Consider the following 19,032-nt stretch of genomic DNA (forward strand, 5'->3'; position numbering starts at 1 on the left):
TAGCCCTAATGACGATGGTGACTCATAATAGACTTCACATATAATGATTATTATTTTTTTTATTTATTAAATTACAAGAAAATACATTTCTTATGCACTATATATAACAGAGATGTGACTTTTACAGCAACGGCCTCCGTTAACCGTTGGCCAAAGGCTCAGATGCTGCAAAAAATAGTAATAATTTGGGCTTATGCGTCGGTGGTGGTTGTAAGGGTATTTTCGTCTTTTCTTAATTATAATAAATATTTAAAATTCTAAGAGAAGTCCTCCCATTGGGGATCGATGTGGCGTTCCCTTCCTTCTCTTGCCAGCTTTGTGGGTCGCCGCCGCCGTGGGTGGTGGCGTCGCCGGCGAGAAGCTTTGGATTTTGCTTCTAAGCCTTCTTCTGTTGCTCGTGGCGGTGTCCGAGCTTTCGTTTTCCATCACTTTCTCCTTTTTCTCAAAATTTCTCGACGTCCCAATTAGCTGTATTTATAAAATATAAACTCACATTTATTTCAACCGTTCAATATTATTTATAAAAAAAATGAAAAATTCATAAAAACGAAAATGTCGATCTACAAGTCATGATATTAACCGCTACAAATTTAATAACTCGTCTCATAATTTCAAATATCCTCTTAAGATCAAATTACTCAAAACACCTTCACGTTTCAATTTATGCACAAAGCAATTCTTTATAATCTATGTAAAAGTTCTAGATCATACCAGTCTCCAAATCAAAATATAAACAAAGTAAGAACATATTTATTTCGGGATTTTTTCTTTTTTAATGATTTTTGAAAAACATTTTCAAAAGGAGAGGAGCATAGAAATGAATAATAAATAATAAAAAAAAAAGGGGGGAAAGAAAAACCTTGCAGCCAAGAGAGCAGAAATGGAAGGAATGAAGAAGGGAACGGTGGCAAACAAGGCAGATGTTGGTGAGAGCTTTCGAAGGACGTGTCTGAGGGCGCTCGTTCAAGAACACGATCCTCGCACTATTTATGATGTAAGTTTGGACTCCTGTTATGTCCACATATTTCTGTATCTCGCATACTCTTATTACATCATGGTACGACGATCTCCTTATCTGTATTCCATTATCCAAAAATACAGTAACTTTTAATCAAGAACAACGAGCCCAGAAACTCACCCAAGTTGGGAAAATAGAGGAGAAAATCATGCGAAATTTCTATATATTAGCTAAACGGGGTCGTCGAGAACAAAAGTTATATATATATATAAAAAAAAACATTCCACAAAAATAAATTAAAAATTTTAAATAGAGATTGAAATATGTGGTAGAGAAAAGACTCGGATTTAAATATTAATTGATACAAATTATGTTTTACTTTTTTACTTTTTTACCTTTACCTCAAAACAGAGAAGTAACTTTTCAAAATTTAACTACAACACCAACAACCTCTTGATTGAAAAAAGAAAGAGAAAATAATAAAATAATAAAATAATAAAATAAAGAGAGACTTTCACAGTTAATATAGTTATGATTTGACATATTGTTGCTGTTAGTAGGTAACAAACAGTAATTTCCACGTAGGCTTCAATTAAATATTTTCCAAAAATCAAAATTAAAAAAAAAAAAAAAAAAATTCAATAATTGAAGAAATTCTTCGCTACACGAAAGCGAAAGAATCCGATCAAAGAATCTCAAAGAACAGAGCATACCTGAATGGCTCTGTGATCTGGATGAGAATCAAGACAGAGCGAACAGAGAGCTCCGTTCATGCAATCCAAGCAATACATATTGCATTCACTTTTGTGCGAATCCGCGTGCTGCTTGCATTGAACGAAGAAGCTCGTGCTCAGCAGAGGTTCCAGCCATGGCGGCCATTCAATTTCATCTTCTTCTTCTTCTTGTTCTTCCTCTTTCTGATCGATTTCTCCGATTTTTACCTAATTCAGCGCAAAATCGGAAGAAATTTCAGGAAATAGAGCGCGATCGATCGATAGGAGAATTAGGAAACCGATTCGGCAATGGAGGTGTTCCGATTTGGATCGAATTCTTACCATGATTGTTGCGATTGCGGCGGAGATTTGTGTGATCGATCACATCTAGGGGCGGCTGGAGTGCGCGGCTGTTGGCGAATTGAAGATAGGAAGATGCTTTTTGGTATTTGATTTTGTGTTTTCCCTCTTGGATCGCTTTCGTGTTTGTGGAATTTTCTCGGGAAAGTGACAGAGAGAATATGGAGAAGAGGAAAAGGTAGGGCTATGGAGAAAAATGGATCTCTGCTTTGGTTGGTGCTGCGGAATCTGCCTATCTTCTTGCTCTCAACTCCATCCATACCCGAACCTCACTCCGACCCCGAACCAAACCCGGCTAATATTTTTTTCTCCAAAAGTTTCAATGGAAAAGCGTTTCAAAGTTATTTTTGAAGTAGAAATTAATTAAAACATGGACTTAGATAACTCTGACAATTCAATTTTTTGTTTCAGATCACAATACATCATCAAATTTTAAAATGTAGTTTTGAAACATTTATGAAGTTTCATGAAAGGTTATCACTTTCTCAATAGCTCAGTGGTAGAGCAGTTTGTAACAACCCAAGTCCACTGCTAGCAAATATTGTCCTCTCTGTACTTTCCATTTCGGGCTTCCGCTCAAGGCTGTAAAATGTATATGTTAGGGGAAGGTTTCCATGTTTCGTTATCCTCTCCGACTAATGTGAGATATCACAAAATGGTTGGCTAAATCAGTTGAAGGAAGAAAGAGTAGTTGTTATCGACTAAATTCATCGAATTGTTCCGACCCATTTGGAGAGAGAGTAAGTAGCTTGAGAGCATTTCGAGAAAACCTGGAACAAGAATGTCGGTAACCTATAAGAGTAAATAATAAATATTATAATTTTAAGAGGAATGGTTTAAATTATGGGCCTCAAAATGGGCCATGTGCTCAAGCCTTGTTTAGTGTGAAAATAGTCAAGTAAAAAAGATTCATAAATTGGAGGAAATTTTGAAGACTAAATATTTCTAATATTCCAAAAATACCCCTTGGGTCGAACCAAATCAACCCGACAATTTAAATCAATCCAACTCAAATATTTTATAATCAAAAAATTATAACCCGAATAATTAGATTGAGTCTAAAAAATGTCGATACTGATATTTTAATATATTTTTAATTAACACAAACTAATTTCAATTTTAAAAGAAAAAGAGAAATCTTTTAACATATTTTTTAGCAAAATTTATAAAAAAAAAACCACTATAAATGTAACATATCATAGAAAAAGAAATAATATTTTGAAGTTGAAATTATACTTAATATGATGTTACTCGTTGCTTGCCCACTTAATTCTCTTATGAAAGCCCACATTTTTCAAACATTGTTATTATTAGTAATAATGCGTTTCAATACGTAGACGGACTAAAATAGATAATATTTGCCAGCGGTGGGTTTGGACTGTTACAAATGGTATCAGAGTTAGACATCGAGCGGTGTACCAGCGAGGATGCTGGGCCATTAAGGGGGTGGATTGTTAGATAGATCCCACATCGGTTGGAGAGGGAAATGAAACATTCCTTATAAGAGTGTGGAAACCTTAGGCTGACGGCGACACGTAACGGGCCAAAGCAATCACTGTACAAACCCTAATAAAACCATTTCATCTTGCCTCGAGTGGATTTAGTAAAGGACATATCTTCTCGATCTAGGGAATGCTACTCTTATAGCCATTAATAATATAGGCAGTATGAAAAATTCTCCTTAAATGACTTTAGACTCAACAATCGATATACGCTGATAAGTCGTGTTGACTTTGTGCAATAACTAAGGTAACCCTATATAAAACCTATGTTTTGGGTCGAGGAAATGCTGCTCTTATAGTAATAATAAATGAAGGCAATATGAAAAATTCTCTTTAAGTGACTCGAGATTGAACAATCGGTATATACTGTTAGTCGTGTTGACTCTGTGCAATAACTAAAGGTAGCACTATATGAAACCTGTTTTCTCGAGGGAGGGAATGCTGCTCTTATAGCTAATAATAAATGCAGACAGTGTAAAAAATTCTCTTTAAGTGACTCGAGACTCAACAATCGGTATACAGTGATAGTCGTGTTGACTTTGTGTAATAACTAAAACATCACTATACGAAAACCTAATCAACCGTTTCATCTTGGTTCGGGTAGTCGTGTTGGTGATTCTAGAAGGCAATTTGGTTAGGTTATATGGTGAAAATGGTAATTTAGATATGGACAAATTGTTTATTGAAGCCTTAACTGGCGTTCAAAAAAGTCGACATGTCGAATTTTTCAAAGTTTTGTCACTTTCACCATCTCCTTAATTTTTAATATATAAAACGACAAGCAGCTTTGTTGGGAAGCGCATGCCCAGCTGGGTCAATAATAACCACTATTAATTTTATTATATTATATAAAAGTTTTATATTTCCTTTTCACAAAATAAAATATTAACTTTTAAAATCATCAAACTAAAATTTAGTATTTAATAAGTCATTTATACGTTTTAAAATTTATTAATTTTTTTTTTTAAATGGACTATTTAAAAAAAATTAAAAAATTAAATTTTTTATTAAACACTTTCTTACTAGTTTCAACTCTGCCCGAGTGTTTAAGGATGGTTTAAATTTTTGGATTAAAATTTAAATTATTTATGCAAAATTAGGTGAGTCAATTTTCACATTAAAATTATAATTGATGATTATTGGACTCGTTAAGTAGAATTAACTTTTAGAAAACAGTGTTAAGTTGACATCAAGCACCCGAGACTCCTTAAATAAAATTAAATTTCAGAAAATTGTGTTAAGCTAGCATCAAGCAACACATTAGAATTCTAATTGATGGGGGCTCCTTAAGTAGAATTAAATTTAAGAGAGCAGATTTAAGCTAGCATCAAACAAGGGGTCGTAGTAGCTTCGGCAAAACATCAAGCACCAATGGGTTCTAGTAGCTTCGGCCTACACCAACCAAGTAAGTGACCCTATTATCGGCTCGGTCGAAAGACTTAACTTGTCTTATGTATGATGACGCATGCTACGCATATCATGTATGTTGATATGATATACTATGATGTTATGATATGTTATGATTATGTGATGCATTATGATACATTATGATATGATGACATGATATGTAAGATGATGATATCTCATGTTACGATAAGGAACATGTTGCACTATAGTAGTGAAGAGTTTTCTAACACATACACCCGTTAACTAATGTTATGAATGAGGAATGTATAAAAGCGCTAGCAGATATTGTCTTATTTGGGATTTTCCTTTTGGGCTTCCTCTCAAGACTTTAAAATGCGTCTTCTAGAGGAAGGTTTCCACACCTTTATAAATGGTGTTTTGTTCTCCTCTCCAACCAATGTGTGACATCACAATCCACCCCCTTTCGAGAACCAGTGTCCTCACTGACACTCTCCTTGACTCCTCCTCTACCTATGTTTTAAGCCATTTCAGTTTGTAAAGCGTATTCAATGAATTTACTCGGCTGTAACCAAAGACTCCGGCCATCTGCCTTCTGAGTGAGCCTCATAGAACCTACATTTGAGAAAAACTGTTGCGGATGAGTCTTAGGACAGCCAGTTCCATCGTATTTGTCTATGTCAGGCATCGCTTTTCTGGAGATTTTGCCTCTGTAAAAATGGTCATGTTGAGCCCATGGTCTGACGAACCTTGACTTTCTGCAACTCTTCCTCTAACTTGGCTAGCTGCTCCCCTTGTTCTTTCAACCATTTTGACATTTCTGTTCTGGCTTTAGGGGAAGGAAGGGCTGTGGCCTGTTAAATGAAAAAGGCTGTCCTGGGTCGGGAGAGTCTGAAGCATATTGGTCACAATCATCAAAGACCTGAACCAGAGGTGCTTGAGGTGCAGTAGAAGGAGCTGACTTATTGATGGCCCGNTCCATCGTATTTGTCTATGTCAGGCATCGCTTTTCTGGAGATTTTGCCTCTGTAAAAATGGTCATGTTGAGCCCATGGTCTGGCTCTGATACCATTTGTAACGATCCAGATCCAGATATTATCCTCTTTGGGCTTTCTCTTTCGGGCTTCCCCAACCAATGTGGGACATCACAACTAATCTCAGCTCCTCACCTTCTCACCATTGTGAATAGGAAGTTTTGTTAGTATCTCACCCCTAGTAGCTCCTTACCCTTACATCACAAGCATTTCATCGATGCATCAAATGCACCTTGCCTTGTATCACGTTGCATACTTACGCCCTTCTCTCGCTACCACAACCCAACAATCCAACCTACTTAACTCGAAATTAGAGGGTCGGGTTTCCAGTGTACCCGTGCACACTTCTACTAAATAAATTATAGGAATTATATTGTTTATATAAAGAAAGAAACGTGTGGAGAAGGGAGATGAAACGCCAACAGTTCAAGAACAGCCAACAGTTCCGTACAATTGAGGGGAAAATGAAACGCCACAACAAATCTCAGCCGTCCACAGATTAAAAGAAAAATCCAACACGTTGATGAGTCTGAATTTGCACATCATTTTCATTGTTCTTTTCTTTTGTTCTTTGTATGAGCTGTTCAATTTTGGCTTTATTTGTAATAATTTTAATTTTTGAGTTTTACATTATTGTCCTTTTTAAAAAAATTTAATTTTGTCCATAAACATGTTGGTGAGTTGAGTTAGGTTAGGTTGAATCGGGTCGAGACATTTTTAACTCAACTTAATTATTTCGGTTTGTAAATTTTTTCAACCAAAATAATCATTATTAGATAATAATTGGTTAAATATTAGTTCATATCCTTTCGGGTGGGGTCCAGTTGGACAGCCCATCGCTAGAAGTTTACACACTCTTAACAAAGAATGTTTCGTTCCCCTTTCCAACCGATGTAAGATTTCATAATATATATTTAAAAAATTAGACCGGTCACTAAACCATTAATAATAAGAATCATAATAAAATAATTACAAAAATATGTATATATAATTGTAATGGAAGCAAAAATACAATTTTATTAAAAAAATATAAAAGTTTTATTTATTTAAATTAAATTAAATTAAACAAAATTTAAATAAGTTTATAACTGAATTGGGTTAAATTCGTAATTTTCTCATTTTTGTTAAATATAAAATTTAATTTGAGATTTATTAGGCGAAATAAACATGACCCCACACGCATGTGTATTTTGTTTTATTTTAAATCCAGATTTATTTTATTTATTATCTACAGTTTCTGGGCTTTCTTTTATTTATTTATTTATTTGAATTCCTACAAAATAATAATAATAAATTTAAATATTATTTATTATTTTCCCTATTTTTCTAAAATTATTTTCTTCTTTATTACAGACAAATATTTAATATTGTTCGCTTATTTCACATATTTTTTATTTACTTTTTAAAATTCAAGATATTAAATATCATAAAAAAAAAAATCGAAATATTGATGAATTTGATTACGTGTACTGATAGAGTATAGAAACAGGACACAATCAAACTCGTTTTAAACTCACAAATGTAGACTTTCTAAAAGATGTCACACCTTTTTCTACTTTGAATTCCACGGTCTTTTAGTTCAAATGTTAAAAAGATATATATTCTTTTTATCGCTAAATTATATAATTTTTTAATTATACCGTTCTTTCTAAAAACTATATATATATATATATATATATATATATATATATATATTANGTTTTCTAACACATACACCCGTTAACTAATGTTATGAATGAGGAATGTATAAAAGCGCTAGCAGATATTGTCTTATTTGGGATTTTCCTTTTGGGCTTCCTCTCAAGACTTTAAAATGCGTCTTCTAGAGGAAGGTTTCCACACCTTTATAAATGGTGTTTTGTTCTCCTCTCCAACCAATGTGTGACATCACAATCCACCCCCTTTCGAGAACCAGTGTCCTCACTGACACTCTCCTTGACTCCTCCTCTACCTATGTTTTAAGCCATTTCAGTTTGTAAAGCGTATTCAATGAATTTACTCGGCTGTAACCAAAGNGTATGAGCTGTTCAATTTTGGCTTTATTTGTAATAATTTTAATTTTTGAGTTTTACATTATTGTCCTTTTTAAAAAAATTTAATTTTGTCCATAAACATGTTGGTGAGTTGAGTTAGGTTAGGTTGAATCGGGTCGAGACATTTTTAACTCAACTTAATTATTTCGGTTTGTAAATTTTTTCAACCAAAATAATCATTATTAGATAATAATTGGTTAAATATTAGTTCATATCCTTTCGGGTGGGGTCCAGTTGGACAGCCCATCGCTAGAAGTTTACACACTCTTAACAAAGAATGTTTCGTTCCCCTTTCCAACCGATGTAAGATTTCATAATATATATTTAAAAAATTAGACCGGTCACTAAACCATTAATAATAAGAATCATAATAAAATAATTACAAAAATATGTATATATAATTGTAATGGAAGCAAAAATACAATTTTATTAAAAAAATATAAAAGTTTTATTTATTTAAATTAAATTAAATTAAACAAAATTTAAATAAGTTTATAACTGAATTGGGTTAAATTCGTAATTTTCTCATTTTTGTTAAATATAAAATTTAATTTGAGATTTATTAGGCGAAATAAACATGACCCCACACGCATGTGTATTTTGTTTTATTTTAAATCCAGATTTATTTTATTTATTATCTACAGTTTCTGGGCTTTCTTTTATTTATTTATTTATTTGAATTCCTACAAAATAATAATAATAAATTTAAATATTATTTATTATTTTCCCTATTTTTCTAAAATTATTTTCTTCTTTATTACAGACAAATATTTAATATTGTTCGCTTATTTCACATATTTTTTATTTACTTTTTAAAATTCAAGATATTAAATATCATAAAAAAAAAAATCGAAATATTGATGAATTTGATTACGTGTACTGATAGAGTATAGAAACAGGACACAATCAAACTCGTTTTAAACTCACAAATGTAGACTTTCTAAAAGATGTCACACCTTTTTCTACTTTGAATTCCACGGTCTTTTAGTTCAAATGTTAAAAAGATATATATTCTTTTTATCGCTAAATTATATAATTTTTTAATTATACCGTTCTTTCTAAAAACTATATATATATATATATATATATATATATATATATATATTATATTTATTTAAATTTTAATTATGAATGGGAATTTTGGAATAAAAAAAGATATATATTTAGAATAAAATTAAAATGTGTGATTTTAATTGGGCCAGATGGAGAGAGGAGGGGGAGGTTTTTAAATATTTAAATTAATGTAAATAATATAGTTCATTAATTAAAATAGTAAAATTTATTTTCACCTCTGATTTTTACTTGCGGTTTAAAATTAAAATTAAGAAAATTAACAAATTAAAAAAAGTTGAGGGAGGGAAAAGAAAAACTATTTTATATTTACCATTTAAATAATAATAATAATAATAATAAATAAATAAATAAATAAATAAATAAATAAATAAAGAAAATATTGAACAAAATTGATTATAAATCGGAGACTCTTCCCTTTGGTTAGATGGATAGAAACTCATTCTCCAATTTTCCTTTCTTCCAAACAGCTTTGCGATTCGATAATCAAACAAACCGCTGATCTCATCGGAGATTCTCCTTCTTCTCTCTTCCTCCTCCGGCTTCGTCATCAGGATCTTAAGCCAAAAGTGAGAGAAAAATGGTTGCCAAAGCCAATCAGACGATTCCGACGACCTTGATCTTCACCTATGGTACTCTGAAGCGAGGATTCTGGAACCATACGTTGTTGCAGGACCTGATGCGGACCGGAGACGCCTCTTTCGTTGGAAGTTACCGGACGAAGGAGAGCTTTCCGCTCGTTTGCGGACCGTACCGAGTGCCGTTTCTGATAAACTCGCCCGGTTCTGGTTACCGAGTTGAAGGCGAGGTTTATGCGGTGACGGATAGAGGACTCGCGCGAACCGATGAACTGGAAGGTTTGAATAACGGCCACTACGTCCGCCTGCCAATCGACGTTGTGGATGCGAACGGCGGCGGCGTCGGCGGCGTGGTTGTGGCGGAGGCGTATTATGCGCATCCGAGTTACGCGATGGAGTTGTGGAGGAAGGAGGGGAAGAAGAAGGACGGCGGCGGAGTGATTAATTCGTACTCGGAGAAAGAGGCGAAAGGCTATGTGAAGCGCAAAGATAGGCCTCAACATCTCTCATTCCTTGATCATATTCGTATATTTCTTTCTTCATCTGATTAGAGATTTTCTCTTTTTTCTTTTTCCTGTCAAATTTGGGGATTTTTTTTCCCTTCGTGTGACGAATTACTGTGTGTATTGTTGCTTGCGATTTCGTTTAGTGCTTAATCTAATCGTAATTAGGTTTTCATGAGATTATGATTGTAAATTTCTGAAGGATTTGGTCTCTGTTCTTCCGGTATTCCGCGGTCAGTGGTGAGAATGCGCCTGTTTGGATACCGAGAAAATTGTCTGGAAAATGGAATATTAGACAAAATTTCAGAAAGAAATTAAAGAGCAGTATAGCAAATTCTCTCTTGAATCATGATCTTTTTTTTTTTTTTTTTTTTTTTTTTTTTTTTTTTTTTTTNTCAGAAACAAATATCTATCCCTCTTTATTAGGGAAAATTTTAATTTCCCCTGAATTTAAGCATGGTAGGTATGATAATAAATTGGAGGAAAAAGAAAAAAAAAAAAAAAAACTAAATTCTTAATATTTTTTAGATTCTTTTAATTGATGTTATTAAATTAATTGAATTTAAGTATTTTTATTGTTTTTTTCTTTTTTAATTTCTTAAAACTTCTTCATTAGTTCTTAACTCTATGGAAAGTTTTTATTAATCAAAACTATGGTATTTGAATTATAAAAATAAAATTCAAGAAAAAGATATTAATAAGTCTACTATTTTTAATATATAAAATATAAAGAATTATGTGATAAGTTCATTATCCATCCAAATATGGCCCATGACTTATCGTGGAGCAACTCGCTTTTCGAGAATACTCAATTCAGGAATGAGCGGTTAGGGACAAGCTGGACAAGCTAGTCAAACTTTGACTTTAGATCGAGTTTGAATCAAGTCGGAATTGAACGGGAGTCGATCTAAAAGCTAAAGTCTTGATGACGATTGGGAACAGAAGAGGGCATAAGAAGCAAGAGAAAAAACGTTATTGACGCTCGTTGATTCAAACAACAATACGCTTAATATCTACTTCGTTGGTCAATTGAATGAATGATGGCTTGATGATTTGAGTGATGACACTCTCAGTCTCTTCTGTAATGGTCGGTTGGAATAGAGATACGAAGTTCAAACAATAGAGCAATGAATGGTTTTGAAGATGCGAGAGAGACACTGATATTTGAGAATTGATAGACGTTGAAAAAAATCCAACGTTGATTACGTGTACACATCAATATTGAATGAGGCAAAGATCATAAATCTCTAAGGAATTGGACAGACTCGTGGTTGTGGCTACTAACAAAAGTTATTTAGAATGTAACAGCTCAAGCTCATCGCTCGAAGATATTGTCTTTTTTGAGCCTCAGATATTGTCCATTTTACGCTTTCCCTTTCGGGCTTTTCTCAAGTTTTTGAAACACGTCTCCTACATATAGGTTTCCACACGCTTATAAGGAATGTTTTATTCTCCTCTCCAACCGATGTGGGATCTCTCACCTATGAACTCACTCGAGTTTATTTGTCTCTTGATTTTATACTTTGTACGAAGAATTCCTAGTTTTTTTTAGTGCCACTGGTTAATTCAAGTGTTATATATATATATATATATATATATATATATATATATATATATATATATATNATATATATATATTTATTTATTTATTTATTTATTTATTTATTTATATATATATATATATATATATATTTATTTATTTATTTATTTATTTATTTATTTATATATATATATATATATATATATTTATTTATTTATTGTTCAAAAATATTAAAAAAAACAACAATAAAAAAAATATATGTGGGTATCTATCAAGCTAGGTAATTGATTACTTCACATGAATATAAAAATAATAATTTAATTTTTTTTTAATAAAAAACGAAAATAATTAGAAATTAAAAGCTTAAATATTCCTTTGTCATTTTCAATTTAGTTTATTTTACTCGTTATATTTTAAAATCTAACTATTTTGGCATTTCTATTTTAATTTTAATTTTATTTTTAAGGAACTAAAATGGTTGTTTATTTTAATAGTATTAAAATTATTTGTATGGTGGTAGGATGCTTTCTCCATCTAAACTAATTAAAAATTAAAAGCTTTAGATTAAATAATTATAATTTCAATTTAAAATAATTTTTAATATTAATGAGGCATTCACTTTTGAACCAACGCATATTATATTATTAAATTAGAGATAGTTTTCAAAGCAATTGTAACTCAGTCGTAATAAATATGAATTAATTTTAAAAAACTGGAATTTCAGTCTTCGTACATATATTACACTAAAAAGTTGTTTTATAGATTTAATATGGGTCGGGACATTCTATACGTTAATATTGAATATATGTTGTTTGGGTTATGAGTGATTTGTCGACATGAACATCACCTGACATGAATTATGTACAATTGACTAAAAGGTTAGAGGTTCGAGTGTCTCAGAATTAAAAAAAAAAAAAAAACTATTCTATTTTTCTTTTTTTATTTAAATGACAATAGGAACTATGAGGCATTAGAAATGCCTTAGCTACTAAGTTATTTAAGTTGACTACCTTATATTTATAAATTAGAAAAACAAATTATTATTTTATTGTTCAAAAATAAATTATTATTTTATTATTTTTCTTAAGAGCGAAGATTGAAAATTTCATAGATAAGGCCAATTTGGTAATATCACCCGTTTAATTTAAGGTTAAATTATAGATTTTTTTTTTTTTTTTTTAAAAAAAGAGATACAAAAAATTTTCCGAAAAGATACTAGGATGATTCATAAGAAGTATTGCATGTAATACATCAAGAGAGCGAAATGGGTGTTCGTGGTACTCGACGTTGAACTCGGTCAATCGTGTTGGCACCGCCATGACTAAGCTCCCAAAGGGGAGATTTAATTTTGTACCTTACAAGAGAGTCCAAGAGAGTCCATTGGAGAATGAAGCCTAAAACTTCCACAAGTACCACCATAGTGTTCAACTTCCATGAGTCACTTTCCAATGCTGAAGTGATTAGTAAGAGTAAGAGTTAGGCCATTCCCCGGAAATTGACCAGTAATGATCAGAAAGTCTAGAGCCACACGAACTATTCAATCTATGGGTCAATTCGACCAAACCTAAAAATAGGGTTACAATTTAACCCTCTACTTAATCACTACGAAAACTAAGAATATTTGATATTTGTAACTAATATCATTGTGACTTATGAATAAAAAATTGTTGAATTGGGTTGTAACTCTATTCAGAATGTTCGGGTCACCAACCTAACTAATCCAAAAGATTACTCTAACACAACTCAATCCATGTATACTCGAGAACTTATTCAAAAAACCTGTAACGATCCATTTTAACTCGGATCAAAATACCAAATTCTTTCAATTAAAAATTGTGGCATATTGTCACATGGATATATGGTATCTAAGAAGTAGAAACTTCAAACCTCTGCAACTAGAAACTGTATTTACATGGTAGCTTCTATCTCCGGATCCGCTTCAACTGGCACAGCTGGAGTCTTGTTGCCACCTCTTAGACGTGAAGATACATTGTCAATGGCAGAATTCAATTGCCCTATTTTTTCATTCAACGTCTGTCTGGTTTTCTGCATTTCAGAAAATCATGTTTTGTTAAGATATTAAGCATCTAATAAAGAAGTTGGACCCAGTTTGCAACTCGCTAATTTGCTTCGAACTCTATATCTAATAAATCTCGAAGCTTTCAACTCTACGTCTAGTAAATCTCTGACAAATCTTTTCAAAGTTTAAGGCTCAAAGACACATAAATCTCAAAATTAAGAACTAAACTTGTAATTGGGATTTGACCGATTACAAAGTCAATTATGTGCGGTGTCAAACCAAAATACCCAACAAGCATTAGCTCTCCCATGAAAAGGAGGTGATCCAGCCGCACCTTCCAGTACGGCTACCTTGTTACGACTTCACTCCAGTCACTAGCCCTGCCTTCGGCATCCCCCTCCTTGCGGTTAAGGTAACGACTTCGGGCATGGCCAGCTCCCATAGTGTGACGGGCGGTGTGTACAAGGCCCGGGAACGAATTCACCGCCGTATGGCTGACCGGCGATTACTAGCGATTCCGGCTTCATGCAGGCGAGTTGCAGCCTACAATCCGAACTGAGGACGGGTTTTTGGAGTTAGCTCACCCTCGCGGGATCACGACCCTTTGTCCNTCACCACCGTATGGCTGACCGGCGATTACTTTGGGATTTAACCGATTACAAAGTCAATTATGGACCTTAATTTTGAATTGTGCATATAAAGTGCAGTTTACTCGGTGGTGCTTATTCCTATTTGATGAACATGAGATGATTTAAAAGAAAAGCAAACCATTGAAGAAAATAAATAGCACTCCATCCTGCTCGTTTACAGATCATTAACTAAACGATGTGCAGATGTAACTAATTTTTTTTGGAAATTCAGATACGAAATAAACACACCTATCAGAGTTCAAGCATTGGATATTATATACACATACACACATATATAAAGGAAACTAAATTTCATAAAAAAATTAAATAAATAATCTACGAAAAAGGATACAAGTCAATGTAGTTACCTCTAGACCGTCGTCATAGTAGATTGGACGTCTAGCCCTCCTAAAACCATACTCGTCTTCATTTAGTATAGATCTCCTGATCTGTATTACGTGCATACAATCAGAAAGGCAGTAAATAGATATTCGAACCTACGAGAAACCATATGACTCACTCAACAAGATTTAAGGAAATAGTCAAGAATATTGCGGAAGGAGGATGGCATAATTTTCCTATAAAAGTTGAGAGTAACTGAACGCTACAATGGAACATACGTGGGGCAAAGAAATAATCAGTCTTCTGAATTTGCATATCACAAGGAGGTATTAAACTGAATCAGATCATCAATGGTGATATCAAATCCAAATGATTACATTAAAATCTTTATTTCAAGAGAGAGCAAAACATTCAATCACCTGCGGAGCAAAAATGTAAGCTAAAGTTCCAAATACAGCACCCCCAAGAAGAAAACCAGCTACAAACTCCCCACCTCCACTTCTACCACCATCACTGTAACAGAAATCAAACTCGAAATTGTTAGTCCAACTATCATTCAGGAGGAAAATAAAGGAAGACTTCCTCACAAGAAACAAACTCCTGGAGTAAATACAATTGGGCGACTTTAAAACTTAGAAGAGCTTATAAAACCTTATAAACGGGGCATAAAATGCATCATCATCCATGGCTACGCTGAACTTTATCTTTCTATTATAATCTAGAACGGTAGGAGAGAAACATGAAGATTTACAAAGAACTTTGATATCGTTAAAATGACAAAGTAAAATCAAGATTTTAACGTTTTTGCGCTAGAATATCAATCCGACACCAACAAAGGTGTCGTCAAAGTCAATATACATAAAGCCTAACCTATTGACATACCATTTGATCCTGAATTTTTTTGGATTTGACGATTATTCTCATTTCTCCTTTCATTATAATTCACACTATACATTGAGTTCTTTCTTGCAATTCTTATCTTTGTCTTGAGGATGTCTTGCTAGGATCTTGTCTTGCTGAAATTTTCATCAATAGAGTTTTGCTATTCATATTGAACAGTAAGGACTAGACAAAACAACATCCAAATCATTAAGTTTCAAGTACCCAGAGGGGAGAGCTACTACAGGAGAAACAAATGTATAAAATAAACTATCATTTTTATGTGCAGTAGACAATTTATTATTACTAAAACTCATTAGTAGAATTGAAAACCTAAAATACATCTAAATAGATGACATATTTTAAATTGGGAGTAGTTTCAGGTAATCTCCTTCTAACATCTCAAGGAAGGATGCCTTGTCTTCTCTCCTTACTGTTCTTTCCATCTCTTAGTCTAAAGTACAGTTTCCTCCCTTGAACAAAATAAAGGCATGCATGCTCGAAGGAAAATGCTAGTAAATAGGGAGAAAAAGGATTTTTACTCCAATTTACGATGTTTTCAAACCCATGAAAGGGTAGTTCACATTTGGAGAAATTTAAGGAATTTTATTGGGCTTCTGGCAGGGAAAAGGAGGATAGAATTCATCATTTCAACAGCAACATAGTTTCTTCGAATTAAAAAAATTGGTGGTCTTGAGCTGGAGATCTAAGGAAAGGAACTATGGCTCTTGCCTCATAAATAAATACTTCACTAGAGATGGATCCCTCAGGTCATACAGTGGCGTTAAATTTGGGATTGTATTCTCGCTAAAAAAATTGATAAGAATCTACTAGGAGTGCATTACAAAGCCCTCGTCCCCCTGAATCTCGTGCCCACAAAAAACTTTGTTATAAATACTAATTAGATTTTGAGAATTGAGTACACTACGACCTTATTTGAACAGGATATGTTCTATAGGTTGTACAACTGTGTCCTTGAGTTCTAAGACCTGAATACACTACTTTCCTTTTAACCATGTCTTCGTAATCTACATTCTTTCTTATTTAATACTATCTCCTGCCTGCTCATCCCTACTCTCACCCAGCACCTCGTTTTCTGGTAAGCATACTTGATTTGTATCACAACTGCGCTCCACTAACTTGAATTTGTAGTAACTAAAATCACTCAAAAGGGCAGTTACATCTGAAATTTCAGATTCATGCAACTTTAGAAGTCCGTCACTATAAAGATAAATCCCTCATATCCATATAAGTTTTCATTTCATGCTGAAATATAGCCTACCTGACTTTAATAATAACAAAATGTAAAAAACTAAGGCTAATAAGCTTTGTTCTTTGAATAACACTACATCACGTACTTGTACTCAGCACGGACTGATAACTTGTGGTTGGTTCTCGAGCACTTCCTCTGGATGGCGAGTTTTGGAGTTTGACCAAAGGAAATGGACTTTGAGGAGAGATCTGAGGCCTTGATCAATCCCCCTAAACACAGAAGGAAAGTACGAAAAAAACGAAAAAAAAAAAAAAAAAAAAAAAAAAAAGAATTAAGAGCGATGAACAGATGGATTACCTTGTGAAAAGAAACGAGCTAAGCAAAGATAAACATGTTAAGAATGAGAAATAGAAATAGAATTGGGATCGAAAGTATGATCTTCATTCATGTTTACCACGTTTAAATAGGATACAAACTATCAACTAATACCTAAAAATAGAAAAAAATATATATCTAACTAAATCTGGTAAATAAATAAAATATACTATAAATCTAACCATAAATTGAAGAATATTAAGATATAATATCTAGGATATATTCCATAAATAATATATCTCAACACTCCCCCTCANCGATCGAGTTACAAAAGCCAATCGAGACCTAGAATTTAACAAACCTCCTCCTCGAAATTAAGAAAACGTCTATAATAGCAATCTACATGGAACTGAAATGCAAAATACGTCCTATTAAAGTTCCACAGATTGAATACGAAATTGCTTTTGTCTGATTAAATTCATCCGTTTCCAGAGCTTTTCAAAGCAACCTTACAGGCGATAATTACTAAGGAAAAAGTTCGACCTACTCGATCACTCGAAACAAACGCAGAATCAAGTGAATATGCATAGATAGGGAAATGAAAACCTTGAACAGCAAATCTAAGAGAGAAAAGAAAAGATTTACCAGATACAGAGAGCGACGGAGCAAAGCAGGCGGCCATGTGGAAAGAGAGTAGAGATGAAGATGAGAAATCAACGAAATTGGAGAATGAGAAAGAACTAACAAGAGAGAGTGTTTAAGATAGCTACCTTATTGTTCGCCTCTATTCATTATTATTTTATTATTATTATTATTTTCAAATATTATTTTTCATTATTATTATTTTTCAAATATTATTTTAGTTTGCGTGGAAATGTAGCCAAGTGTCTGAATATATTGGTCAAGGTTCGATGTTGTTGCAGTCGGTGCTCGTTTGTGCGCATGTGAACCAACCCAACAACCAAAGAAAGGATGCTTTTCGAGGCATCCGGAGAATATGATTCGAGCTGTATGAAGAAAAACTCTCCCGTACAATTTTATTTGGGGGGGGGNTGTTCTCGAATATTTTTGAAATTTAAGAATATTTTTGAAACAAAAGGTTTTTTTTTTTCTGAAAGTTTAAAATATTATTGAAACTTTTTAAATACGTTTGAATCAGATAAAATATATAACTTTAAAAAAAAATTTATTACTTCATCCTTTAAAAAAAATGTAAATGTAATAGGTATTAGTGTGTATTGGATTGGTATTAGTATGGTCTTGGAGAGTAAAAGAATGTATACTACTGATAATTACCAACTTTTAAGTATTCTTCATCGAACCATAATTTGAGATCAATCTGATTATAGAGTCGTTTTGAGGTACGTACGTACATATCGAAATACGTAAATTCATAGATAGGTAGATCTTTACTCTCGACACTATGAACTTGCCTTAATGTTCATATACGTATCATTTTAACTAGAATTGGACTTAGCAACTACGTCTGAAAGTTTAAGTTTTTCTCACTAATTTAAGTTGACTAGGTAATTTCGCTCACTAATTTAAGTTGAGTAGGTAATTTCAAAAGAATTTAATGAACAAATCACTCAACCGTTTTTGCTTACTTTCATTACTTTCAAAGTTTAAAAAGGAGATATGGATTTGAAAAGAAAAGGTAAATTTTAAATCCTAAAAAGAGATCTCATACCGGTATCTTCCTTCTTTAAATACTCTGGACGTTTTGCACCGCAACTTTTTTCGAGAAAAGCTTCCAAAGTCGCTATTTTAGGTTAGCCTAGAGATATCCTCTCAATGTATGAATGATCTAAATTTTTTTTTAGCCGATATTGTTCTTTTTTAGTTTTTTGGAATTTCAGACTTCTTTCTCAAAAACAGGTGTCCACACCCTAATATTTCGTTCTTCTCTTCAATCGATGTTGTCCCCACTCCAATCGATGTGGAATCTCACAGACTCGATCTCTAACAGTCTAACCT

The 19,032-nt window shown here is 32.9% G+C and overlaps 3 protein-coding genes across 3 annotated transcripts; 1 reads left to right on the top strand and 2 right to left on the bottom strand.

Annotated features, from left to right (window-relative positions):
• Positions 1-71: 71 nt before the first annotated feature.
• Positions 72-2,323, bottom strand: LOC111776925. Its single transcript, XM_023656339.1, has 4 exons — positions 2,014-2,323; positions 1,672-1,899; positions 860-1,075; positions 72-468 (listed from the first exon to the last, which is right to left on the bottom strand). Exons 1-4 carry the CDS (start codon positions 2,014-2,016, stop codon positions 250-252), a joined length of 666 nt encoding a protein of 221 aa, XP_023512107.1. The 5' UTR covers positions 2,017-2,323; the 3' UTR covers positions 72-249.
• Positions 2,324-9,446: 7,123 nt separating this feature from the next.
• LOC111777430 (putative gamma-glutamylcyclotransferase At3g02910) lies at positions 9,447-10,384 on the top strand. The gene has a single exon (XM_023657025.1). The coding sequence runs from the start codon at positions 9,617-9,619 to the stop codon at positions 10,163-10,165; it is 549 nt and encodes a 182-aa protein (XP_023512793.1). The 5' UTR covers positions 9,447-9,616; the 3' UTR covers positions 10,166-10,384.
• A 3,007-nt stretch (positions 10,385-13,391) lies between these two features.
• LOC111777191 lies at positions 13,392-17,818 on the bottom strand. The gene is made up of 5 exons (XM_023656665.1): positions 17,701-17,818; positions 16,886-17,009; positions 15,068-15,161; positions 14,675-14,755; positions 13,392-13,703 (listed from the first exon to the last, which is right to left on the bottom strand). Exons 1-5 carry the CDS (start codon positions 17,735-17,737, stop codon positions 13,566-13,568), a joined length of 474 nt encoding a protein of 157 aa, XP_023512433.1. The 5' UTR covers positions 17,738-17,818; the 3' UTR covers positions 13,392-13,565.
• Positions 17,819-19,032: the final 1,214 nt, after the last annotated feature.

The sequence above is a fragment of the Cucurbita pepo genome, chromosome LG16 (genome assembly GCF_002806865.2).
Source record: "Cucurbita pepo subsp. pepo cultivar mu-cu-16 chromosome LG16, ASM280686v2, whole genome shotgun sequence".
In the NCBI taxonomy this organism is placed as follows: domain Eukaryota; kingdom Viridiplantae; phylum Streptophyta; class Magnoliopsida; order Cucurbitales; family Cucurbitaceae; genus Cucurbita; species Cucurbita pepo.